Genomic DNA, 12,788 nt, shown 5'->3' with positions numbered 1-12,788 from the left:
CCCAGCTTATAAGTGGTGGAATCAGAAAGAAGGCTAGTTCCGACTGATTTCAAAATGTTCCTCTTTCCACTATTTCAAGCTGCCTTTTAAAAGCAAAAAACAAAAAAAGGAAAGAAATGAAAAAGTAAATCATGTATCCTTTTATTATATGTTTAAAGGTCAGATATTTGAATATAATTCACATATTAATGTCTGTAATATGTACAAAAATAACTTTAGATAACACTCCCTACGATTAGAATTCTGAATAAATGAAAGTTACACATCAAATTAAAAACATGTATAGAATATATCAAAAGTTGAATAAGTTAATAAAGTCAAGATTAGACTCTTCCTCTAGAAAATCATTCTTTTTGCATTTTTATTAACAGTCTTTTATTGCAGGTTTTATTCCATCTCAATCAGAATACATTCTTCCCATCTTCATCTATTAAAATAAAACTCTTTTCAAGCTATTTAGATGAAAATCATGACATCAAAATCATTCCTGGTTTCAAATATTAACTATATTCAAATATCTCAGGTATGTATTGCTGTCTCCATCTTCTCATCATTAATTTGACCTGCTCAAAAGTCTTGTCCGTAAGAATACAAACTTATTGCCTAAACTCCTTAACAAGATTAGGGCGCATGTGTGTGTGTGTGTGTGTGTGTGTGTGTGTGTGCATTGTTATGAATGAAAAATGCCAGTGATGCAGCATAAGTTTTATAAATTCTTATTATGTGTGTGTATATATATTTTTCCCCATGTCATATAAAAGCTTTTTCTAAAAAAACAGTGCATCTCATGTGTTAGTTGCCCAGCTGTGTCTGACTTTTTTGATCCCATGATCTGTAACCTGCCAGGCTCCTCTGTCCATGGAATTCTCCAGGCAAGAATATTGGAGAGGGGAGCCATTCTTTTTTCCAGGAGATCTTTCCAACCCAAATGCCCAAAAACTGTTCAAGACTTTCTGTAGCTAAAAAACTAGAGAAGTCTCCAACTGCCCATTGATTTGCAGATCAGTGACACATTTCCCCCTAGACTTTCCTTCAAAGGACTAACTCAACATGTTTCCAAAAGGAGAGAGGAAAAACAGAAAAGCCAGCCAATTTGTGTGCAAACCAGCTTCCTAGTTCTAATAACTGATCTATTACCAGATGAAATCACATGTGTAAAACCTTACTCCCTGCCTAGCGCTCAGGGGACCCTCAGTGTATATGAGTTCCCTTTTTGTTACGAATGTCTCATCCTGCGCTTGTAAAGCTCTCCAGATCAATCATCTCCTACTCCCATAATGGCAGTCCTTCTTTAACCTTCCCACCGCTATTCCTCTCCTGTACATTGCTCTCTGGCCACTGATTCACAAAGAGACCAGCGACCAAAGGTTCCCATTCCAGCCTTTCTCCTACTCACACCATGTTGCAAGGCTTGCCTCCTCTTAACATTGCTCAAAACACGACAGTCACCTGCTCAAAAACTTGGTTGGTCAGCATCTACAGGATGCAACTCAGACAAACACTGCCTCTGCAAACTCACTTTCTCTTCCTCTTCAATCACACGGATCTATTTGCTGTCCTTCAAAAGGATTTTACCCTTTCCTGCCTCTAGAACTAGCCTCTTATTCTTTTTCTCACCTTTTGGATCTGACTATATCATTCTTTTCAACTAGCTGAATCATAACCAAGATATTATATAACTCAAATCTCACCTCTTTTGGGAAGCCTTCTTCAGCCACCCCAACTAAGAGATATCATTCCTGTCTCTAAATCAGGGGTCTGCAAACTATGATTCAGAGCCCAATCCTGCCCAAATTACATTCTGTAAAGCGTTGTTGGGACACTGCATGCCCTTCGCTGCCGTGGGGCTTAAATGCTCCAACAACACAGCTCTATAGTTTCAACAGAAGCTCACATGTCCCACAATGCCTAAAATATTTACTACCCGGTAACTTACAGAAAAAAGTGTGCTAATCCCTGCTCTAAATTCATAGAATAATAACAGCTAACCTTTTTTTAATGGGTACTATATGCCAGACACCATGTTAAGTGTTTTAAATTCAATATCTCAATGATCTGTCACAGCAGTCTTTCAAGTTTGTGATGTCAGTACCCCATCTAAATGTATAACTTCACCCACCCCTGACCCTCCCTCTTAACCACAGTGCTATATACCACCATTTGTGGAAATGTATAAATTATAAAACTAGTCATGGGCCCCTAGTTCTCCATGTGATAAGTGTCATTTATTAACCAGTTCCAAGGAGAGTACCAGACATAGAGTGGAAGCTTAATGAATATATGCTGAATGAGTATATTAGTTATTATTTTTCTTAAATGTCTTATACATCCAAATGTAAATGGCAAGTTAACTTGAAAGACTTGCACCTTATGTGTTACACTCTTCACAGTATCTAGAATGATATCTTTCACATAGGACTGACTCAAAATTAAAATTTTTGTTAATAGTGCATGCCAAATAAAAAGTCAACTTTATCTCATTTGAAAGAGGGTCTAGTAAACACAATCACTCTTGCATGGTTCATTTGCAGATAAAAACAGCTGGACCATATGTGGTTAGGGCTTGATTTCCCCAAGTAAAACACTTACCTTCGCATGATCAATGCGAGTGCTTAGTTCTTTGGATGCAAATCCCCCAAATATGAGACTGTGGATGGCCCCTATCCTGGCACAGGCCAGCATGGCATACATCGCCTGTGGGATCATGGGCATGTAGATAACCACGGTGTCACCCTTCTTGACACCATGCTTGACCAAAACACCAGCCAGCTTAGAGACCTGTAACAACATCATCAGATCAGCAAAGTGTCCTCTGTATTAATTCACTAAACTTTTAAGTTACAGGAGTAACCCTAGAAGACACTCACCCCATTGGCAGTGGATCATAGAAGCCTGAGTAATACATATTGATGATGATGATAAGAGTTTAGATGGTGACAATAACAACAGACATTTGGACTATTGTAATAGACTACACGGCTTCCCTGATAGTTCATTTGGTAAAGAATCTGCCTGCCATGCATGAGACTCCAGCTCGATTCCTGGGTTGGGAAGATCGGCTGGAGAAGGGATAGGCCACCCACTCCAGTATTCTTGGGCTTCCCTTGTGGGTCAGCTGGTAAAGAATCTGCCTGCAATGCAGGAGACCTGGGTTCAATCCCTGGGTTGGGATGAACCCCTGTAGAAGGGAAAGGCTACCCACTCCAGTATTCTGGCCTGGAGAATTCCATGGACTGTATAGTCAATGGGGTCACAAAGAGTCAGACACGACTGAGCGACTTTCACTTCACTTCACTTGACTACAAGCCGATTTACTATTATTATGCCATGTGAATTTCATGTCTTAAATTTGCTTAATTATTCATTCAACAATATTTTTACTGAAAAACTATCATATGCTGCTGTGTTCAAGGTTGGGAAAACAACACCAAAAAACAAAGACACAGGCTTTTCCCTGTGGAGCTTGTATGTCAAAGGGTGATCTGTCAAGTGAGCAGATAAATAAACCAGTCTCAAATTCAGATATATGTTGGGTTCACTGTTGAAGGAAACAAGCATGGATTAACAGGGAAAACATATCCTCAAACATTTACAAGGTAAATAAGACAGATTCTATTATTATTATTCTTCCTATTTTAAATACAAGGTAAATGACACTCAGAAATAATAGCTAACTTTAGGTGTAACCAGAATCCATTACAGGCCTTTTGATCTCATATTCTTGGTTCTTTCTGTTGCCCAAAAAGCAAGTGTATTTTTTCTTTACAGTTTTTAATACTAATTATCTATACAAAGTGACTGCCCTCTATGTTAAGAGCATACACTCAAACTTTTTTTACTTCTAACATGCATTTAGGGACCAAACAAAGAAATATTTCCTTCATCTTAACATATATTTCTAGCAATAAAGACAAAAATGGGTTTTTCCTGGTGGCTCAGCTGGTAAAGAGCCCATCTGCCAATGCAGGAGACACAGAGAGACACAGGTTTGATCCCTGGGTAGGGGAGATCTCCTGGAAAAGAAAGTGGCAACCCGCTCCAGTATTCTTGCCTGGAAAATTCCATGGACAGAGGTGGCTAGCAGGCTAAAGTCCACGAGGTTGCAAAGAGTTGGACATGACTGAGCACGCACGCAACTCCAAGTCCAAAGACAACATAGATCATAAGCCTACACATGATATAGTTTGTTGCAAGAAACCTTTCCATTACAGCAGACTGTGGGAAGTATGCACAGATTTAAGTGAAGAACTTCAACATTCTTCCATCTAAAAAATACATGCTGAGTTCCCATACATCACACACATCGTTTTCTGATACATCAGTAAACAAACAAGACAAAGATCTCTACCCCCAGAGTACTAATGTTTGCTTTAACAGAGGATATGAAATAAACATAATTATCATATATTACGTTAAAAGGTACTGAGTGGTATTTGATGGGGGTAGTAGAGCAAACCAGAGGGGATTGGGGTACAGGGGGTATAATTCTCAATGGGACAATCAGGACAGACCTAAGAAAGCGACACTTGAGCAACGATACATAGGAGGTCAAGAATAAGTGGCCATCTGTGAGTAAACTATTTCAGGCAGACAGGACACCAGAACGGTGGTGTAAAAGGGAGCATATGTGATGTGATTGAGGAACAAAGAGACCGGGGGAGCTGAAACAGAAAGAACAAATGAGAAAGTAGTCACGTATCAGGTCAGAGAACTGAAGGAGTGGTAGGGATCCGTTGGGCAATAGAGGGACTACGCTTGCCTTTAAATGTGACGTTTAAAAGAGTGAAAAGAGGATGCCTAGGAGAAGGAATTAGGCCACACCGCTGTTAGCGGTTCCTTTCATTTCACTCTGCCTCTCCTACTTTTTGAACAAGTTCAAAGGATTCTGAATCCTGCTCATTCTTCCTTTTTCTCTCTATTCACTTCCTCTGTGCAGATGGCAAAAGATGTGGTCAAGGTTAAGGGCTCTGGGGAAATACAGAAAGTAACAAACAACTGTCTCAGTGTTTCATCCTGCTATATTGCAAACTACTTTTGTGCTATTTTTTAAGAACCCCAAGTTGCCCAGTAGGAAGTTATAAGAAAAATAAATCAAAGTAACATCAATCATGAACTTAAATTCCTAAAGGAGTTCAAGAACCAAGATAACACCGCAAGTTACATCCAAACATCTCCCTGTAAACCCTGCAGAAAGCGGCCACGCTCTGGGATTGCATTACTGGGTGTTCCGTTTACGGTACAGCACTGGGAGAGACCAGTGAGAAGAGTCTGTCCTATTCACAGCTACAGTCTTGGCATCTTAAACAGTGTTGAATAAGAAGAATTTTAAACCAAAACCCAATCCAGCAGTGATTCAGTAACTTTAAAATCCAGTCTCATTTCACGTTGCTGGAAGACGGCAAATTTTTCTGTCTTCTTAAAGAAATGAAAATCAATAAATTCAGCTCTTTTCTTTAAAAAAGAAAAAGAAAAGATCTCACAATGGCTAAATGTAGCCCCAAGATGTTATTTAAGGTGAGGTCATGTCACACCTAAAAAAGACAAAGAGCCAACATATTAAAATCAGAAGATTTCAGATGCAAAATCAGATTTCCAGGTTCTCTTAAAAAACTGGAAGGTCTAGTCACAGTGGCTGTGTTCTCAAACAACAACAATCAACTGAACCCAAAGATCAGCTGCTGGGTTTGCCATGAGCTTGCCATTCCCTAGGGCAATTCATAACAGAGCCTGCATTGTTCTTTCCTTCTCAGTTTAAAATATATCCTTCTACACCCTGTTTATTTTGTCATCTGCTTACACCACAGTTCCATAATTAAACAGATGTGAGTTCTGTCGTTGCTTAGTCACTCAGGCATATCTGATGCTTTGCGACCCTCCGCCACTGTAGCCCGCCAGGCTCCTCCATCCACGGGGTTTCCCAGGCAAGAATACTGGAGTGGGTTGTCATTTCCCTCTCCAGGGGATCTTCCCCAACCTAGGAATTGAACCCACGTATCCTGCAGTGGCAGGCGGATTCTTTACCACTGAGTCACCAGAGAAGCCCATAGAGATGTAATATATATGGTTGACTGATTTTTCTCCCATCCATTTCTCCCATATATACTACCTGCCGGGTTCCTGCAGCATCTGAGTTGTTAACCACGGCCCTGGGACTCTCTTGTCAAATTAAGCTGCACTATGTCTGTGTCACCACTAGATGGTGCACATTTGGCCTTGTTAACCTCCCTCCAGGCAGCGACTCCTCAATGTTTAGATGCTATTCTAACCCCACTTGAGTTGCTATGAAGAGACACATTTTATATGATTAATAGAGAAAATACCTTTTTGAGTACTTTCTGGGACTAAATGTTACTCCAGCAAAATTTTCCACCGTTACTTGTAAATTATAAAATAAATATAATTAATATATCTTTATAAATATGAAAATGAATGGGGAAGCAGGTTTCAAGACTTCTAATAAACACACTCATGAAAAATAAAATACCAGCTCACAGAAAAAATGGGATTTATTAATATGAAAGCATTTGAGAATGTTTCATTAAAAAAATATTCCTACAACACAAATATAAACATTAGTCAAAACTGATCAAAGAGTATGCTCCACAGAGGAAATCAGCACTTGCTTCAGAAACTGCCAGTATGTCCATCTAAAGAAAATCATTGTTTGTACGACAAAGAAGCATTGGTGTCCAAATTATAGTGAAAAGATAACAATCAGAGGCAACCTCAGGGCCATGTCAAAGAAAATTATATGAAAGAGAAGACAAGAGAAAGCATATTTCTAAACAGCAATGATGTCACTCTGCAAACGATGCTTGAATCAGTATCAGAAAATGTAAATAGCTTAAAAATCAATTTTAGGGGCTTCCCTGGTGGCTCAGTGGTAAAGAATCTGCCTGCCAATACAGGAGACATGGGTTCGACCCTGATCTGGGGAGATCCAACATGACGCAGAGCAACTAAGTCTGTGAACCAAAACTACTGGTTCTGTGTTCTAGAGCCCGGGGGCCGCAGCTACTGAAGCCCGTGTGCCCTAGAGCCTGTGATCCGCAACAAGAAGCCACTGCAAGGAGAAGCCTGTGGACCACAACTCAGAAGTCCCAACTAGAGAAAAGCCCAGGCAGCAACAAAGACCATGCGCAACCAACATGAAATAGATAAAATTATGATTGAAAAAGTAGCTCTTTACCAAAAAAATATCAATTATGATAGCTGAGGAAACAGTTTACTCAAATTGGATATGAATGACCTGTTCTTCAGACTATACATAATTTCCCAGGGAAAGAATTAAGTACCTAAAGTACCTATATTTTACTTTTAAACATATAACTTAATCACATATTTGGTACACACACATCATACAGACATGTTTTTGCTTTTTCTTTACTTGTACATACATAGAGAGCCACCAAGAAGGTAAAAATTTATCTCTAATGAATTGTTTTTTTTTTGGTCATGCACCAACCATGCATCCAGGTAAATAAGTATCTGTGAAAAGAATAAATTATATCAAAACTGCTTAAGATCTGAAATAATACTAAAACTATTTATTTGAAAGGAACCTTTCAAGAATGCAAATATTTTCATCTAACATAAGAAGTTTCTACAAATGTAACTTTTTAAGACAGTGACTACTTAATGGATATGCCATTGAGATAATTCTCTTTTAAATATGATGCTATATTAAGTCCATTCAATTGTGAGCTTTGCCTTTCAATAGAAAGAAAGGTAGAGGTGATGTGATGTTATTAAAAGAAGAGAAATCAACCTTTCCTCAAAAGATAAAACTATATCATTTATATTCAAGAGTAAAATGTATTATTACTATCTAAAACAAAGAATATATATTCATATTCTAAAATGGAATTCTATTGAGTTTTAGAAAAGAATATAAAGTAGTATCTTATGTTCAAAACAATTATCTGATAATGAGCTATAAAATATATACTAACACATTTCTTCTCAAAGAGTTTTCCCCAAATGAAGGAATAAATACCATTCCTGAGAATAAGCATTTTTCTCATTCCCACTTTCTTCACAAGTGAGTTTCAATCAATATTTGGTCATTTTAAGGCTGTGTATTCGCAAGCAGAATGAAATGGAGAATTGTTTAATCTATTTAGTTCAGGCTCAAAATAACCACAGTTTCAATAATCTGTGTGCTTTCAAGACTAATGTGATTTTCAGACTGTATTTCACAGAAAATTAGTTCAATCCTATACTTCTCTATGCATGTGTGCTCATAGACTTGATAAGGAATATGTTCTTCCATTTCTTTAATGTTGATATGCTGTGATTTACAAGTAGACCATCAAAATTTATCACATCTTAAAAAGGACATCTTGTTCATTTTAAAATATTACTTCTATTTCAGTCTGGCCATTGTTGACAGAGAAAATAATCCTCCATCAAGAAGTCCAAGGTCTAAAAGAATAAAAAATGTAATTGATACCTACCATTTACTCACGACATGACTACTGTATGTATAATTAAAAGGAAAGAAACTATATAGAAAACAATAATTAAGTATTGCTTCCACTTTTTAACCATTTAACATCTTTTCATTCAGGGCATTAATGGTTGAGTAATAATGACTTCCTCCTGCTTTTACTCACTTGATAATTTCTGCCAAAATTCCTAATCCTCAGGAAATTTGATATTTTGATTAGGCATTTATCGGAGAAAGTAAAGCAGTTCAGAATAGACAGAGCAAGAATTCAGGGTGAAGAATGTTGTAAGATGACTTGGAAAGATATAGAGATTCAGTACCATGTATCTTTTAGAATCTTGCTAAGTTTTGTTAAGTTAGATTTATATTCAAGTTAAGATCTCTGTAGAAGTAGGCACTTTCCTTATCCTTACAATGCAATTATTTTTGCAAGATCTAGGGCTGCGACAGTGGTGGTAAAAAATAAATGACATGATTTGAGAACTACTTTGTGTAGACCATATAGGGAATGATGGTTGAAGGATGCAAGAAGTTAACAGTAGGAAAGAAAGAATGGGTCCAGGTTTGCATTTGAAGAATGATTTTGCAAATGATTTCATTCCAAAATTGGTTGCCAGGCTTGAATCAAAGTTCCCTGTTAAGCTTGAGGCATGGAAATGGGAAGGTCAAAAGTTTAAAATAGGCTTTGGAGGGCAGAAGACAAAATTTATTAAAGAAATGCTAAAGGAAAAAAGATATAGCACTGAAATCCCTGGATACTGGAGACGATTAATTTGTAGTAAACCAGTATTTGCAGTTAGGACATTTTTCTTCAACAGTTTTCAAGCGAGGTGGGCTTCCAAGGTGGCACCAGTGGTAAAGAATCAGACTGCCAATGCAGGAGACATAAGAGGTATGCGTTCAATCTCTGGGTCAGGAAGATTCTCTGCAGAAGGGAATGGTTACCCACTCCAGTATTCTTGCCTGGAGAATCCCATGGACAGAGAAGCCTGGCGGGCTACAGTCCATGGGGTCACAGAGTCAGACAATTGAAGCGACTCAGCACACATAGCATGCATTCAACACATGTAGATACAGATGTGCAGATGGCAAAGAAATGGGGTGATCAAGGCCTGTGGTTCCATCCTGGAGGTGAGATGGAACAATGACAGGTAAGACAGGTGAGGATGTTAGCAAAAGGGCTGTGTTGTTAAAGAGTCTAAGCCGGGTAGCTGAGAGAGAAAAACCGAAGACCCCTTAGGTAGCGACCACACACAGAGCCATTTAAAACTATGATATTAAAACTTTGAGACTTTTCTCTGCCATCTTCTCGATCAGGCAGCTTTTTAAATAAAGTCATGTTCTTCATCCAACAACAACAACAAAATGATACTGTGTCTAAATACGCAGACTGTCTGTAAATGTGGTTTTGTTGCAGTATCTACCAGAGGTTTAAAACAGACACTATGAAAGTTATAAACCCCAATTTACATGTGATCTTGACCCTTTCCCCACCTTCCATCTACCAAAAAAAGCCAAACTCCAGGGTCCCCTCCTGGATCCATTTCCAGCTGATCCTCACAACATCCTCCTTTTGCCCCAGGGACATTACACCAGGTCCCCCTTCCCTCCACTGCTCACCCTCTCAGTTTATCCCACCTTAGGCGAATCTCCTTACAGACCACCTCCACCTGTCTTCGTCACAATAATATCCACCTTTGTAGCCCTTTAAAATGCCCAGAAAGACTTCTCACAACTGACTCATTGGTCTCAATCTCTACACGCTCCTCTGATTGCATGTGTTTTTCTCTAGTACCAATACTTCCAATAAATTTTCATTCATTTCCTTTTCCTCCCTTAATCCCTGAATTACAAGTATTGCAAGCATATTGACTTTATTATTTGTCACTGCTAATGCACTGTATTCAAGCTAAATTATGTGGGTAGCCAGTCTGGAACCCAAGCACCACTCAGAAAAGCACCATTCAGAGACACATGGAGAAATATTATACAGATTCCAATTATAGACTTCTCAAATGAATTTTTAAAGCATAGCTCAAGTCAAAGTTGATTACTTTCTGTATGCTTTCTAGAGTGTTTCTAAGGGGAATATTCCAAGTCCTAAAGCAAGTTTTATTACATTTTTTACAATACAACCCACCTGGACTACAATAAAACAGAATTCAACTATTAGAGAAGTCACTTTTCATAATTTTGTACTCTCACAACTTTACAAAGACATTCTAAAAAAACTACAGTATAATGTAGTTAATGTACACATTTTCCCAAATGTATTATATGTTTAAAAGGTACAGAATCTACTATGCTCTAATAATAAAGAACATTCAATTAAATACAAATTCATGTAAGTCACCTGGATATGGCTATATTCTTCAATGAACATAAAAACCATGATAAAAAATCACTGCCATACATATTTGTGTATATAGTAGTAAACAAGCAAAATGTAAAACAAGTTAATATTTAAAAAGAAATTACAGTGTGGCTGATATAAACACCATGTTAAAAGACCAATGGAAAATATTTTTTTAAGTAGCATTAATGGTGATTGCAGCCATGAAATTAAAAGATGCTTACTCCTTGGAAGGAAAGTTATGACCAACCTAGACAGCATATTAAAAAGCAGAGACATTACTTTGCCAACAAAGGTCCATCTAGTTAAGGCTATGATTTTTCCAGTGGTCATGTATGGATGTGAGAGTTGAACTATAAAGAAAGCTAAGCACTGAAGAATTAATGCTTTTGAACTGTGGTGTTGGAGAAAACTCTTGAGAGTCCCTTGGACTGCAAGGACATCCAACCAGTCCATCCTAAAGGAGATCAGTCCTGGGTATTCATTGGAAAGACTGATGCTGAAACTGAAACTCCACTACTTTGGCCACCTGATGCGAAGAGTTGACTCATTGGAAAAGACCCTGATGCTGGGAGGGCTTGGGGGCAGGAGGAGAAGGGGACAACAGAGGATGAGATGGCTGGATGGCATCACTGACTCGATGGACATGAGTTTGAGTAAACTCCGGGAGTTGGTGATAGACAGGGAGGCCTGGAGTGCTGCGATTCATGGGGTCACAAAGAGTCAGACACGACTGAGTGACTGAACTGAACTGAAGTGAATTAAAATTAGATTCCTTTTTCTCGGTCTAATAAGTTGTTTACTGTTGTGTTTCTCAACCTGGGGTCTATGGAGACATTCTCATGGTCATCCATGAATTCTCTATGAGAATTTTTAAATGGTATTTTGATTTTGATGACAACTTTTAAAAAATTAATAATGTGAAGCATATTCTGGATTTATGAGCACTCAGGCAATTTCACTGTATTTATTTGTAATTTTTTTATAATTCATGCATATTAAGTAAAAGCCAGGTGATGTCATGATTTTTTAATAATACAACTGTAAAATAAAAGGCTTTATGAAAGTTTAAGCACCACTATGAGACTTCACTTTCTTTCTATCATTCCTTTTGGAGAAGGAAATGGCAGCCCACTCCAGTGTTCTTGCCTGGAGAATCCCATGGACAGGGGAGCCTGGTGGGCTGCAGTCTGTGGGGTTGCACAGAGTCGGACATGGCTAAGCAACTAACACACACACACACACACACACGTGACAGAAGAATTGAGGCATCACAGAGAACAGGTTGCCAAAACTGAAAGGACCCAGGGCCACAGCACTCAAACCATAAGCACCTTGCAGTTAGACATTCAGTTCTACCTCAACATTACTCACTATGAAATTAATTTTGTCAATCTGAGCTTGGTTGACTTTGTAGATTTTTTATCCTGGCTTATAAAATCATAGATGGTTTTATGTATGCATTGAGCTATAAAGAAAAGACATTAAAACTTAGTTTTAATTGCACATTAAAAAATAAATTGTATCAATACAAAAAGTATGTAAGAATGCTTTTCCTTTATGAAGTATTTGTATGTCTCAATTTTTAAGAGGAAAAATATTGCTTCATTGATCTTTTTTCTCATAAAGACAAATATAAAAAGCAGCAAGAGATGGCAACAGTTGTCAACAGGAACCTTGCACCATTTAGATCGATTCTACACTGATTATTTAATCAAAGCTTTAATTAAACAAACACCCTCAGCATTTTTATAGACAGTACATAAACATGACAACTGCTCTGGGTACACCAATCATACTTCCCAGAATCTGCCTGTGTTCCTGTTAACCTTTATGATTTCACTGGTCAGTACAATCTAGAAGTCAATGAATATATACAAATGGCTCACAGAGAAGTTGCTAAATATGGTAGGAGTTGTACAAGGACACAAGATCATAGCAATAGTTGGGTCTGTTCCCAATAGCATTACCATCACTCACCAAAAA

At 38.0% G+C, this 12,788-nt stretch overlaps 1 protein-coding gene across 5 annotated transcripts in view; it reads right to left on the bottom strand.

The window, feature by feature from the left end:
• Positions 1–12,788, bottom strand: part of ACSS3 (acyl-CoA synthetase short chain family member 3) — a 247,922-nt gene that overhangs the window by 192,797 nt on the left and 42,337 nt on the right. For all 5 annotated transcript variants that reach the window (XR_011483185.1, XM_070454281.1, XM_070454280.1 and 2 more), the window contains exon 3: positions 2,590–2,778. Coding sequence is in view for 4 of the 5 variants with exons in the window: in XM_070454281.1 (XP_070310382.1) it covers positions 2,590–2,778 (189 nt within the window). In the remaining variant the exon portion in view is untranslated. The remainder of the gene's footprint in view (positions 1–2,589; positions 2,779–12,788) is intronic.

This window comes from Odocoileus virginianus, chromosome 24, assembly GCF_023699985.2.
Source record: "Odocoileus virginianus isolate 20LAN1187 ecotype Illinois chromosome 24, Ovbor_1.2, whole genome shotgun sequence".
In the NCBI taxonomy this organism is placed as follows: Eukaryota; Metazoa; Chordata; class Mammalia; order Artiodactyla; family Cervidae; genus Odocoileus; species Odocoileus virginianus.
Note: the sequence above shows the minus strand (reverse complement) of the source record. Positions and strands in the feature narration are given on the sequence as shown.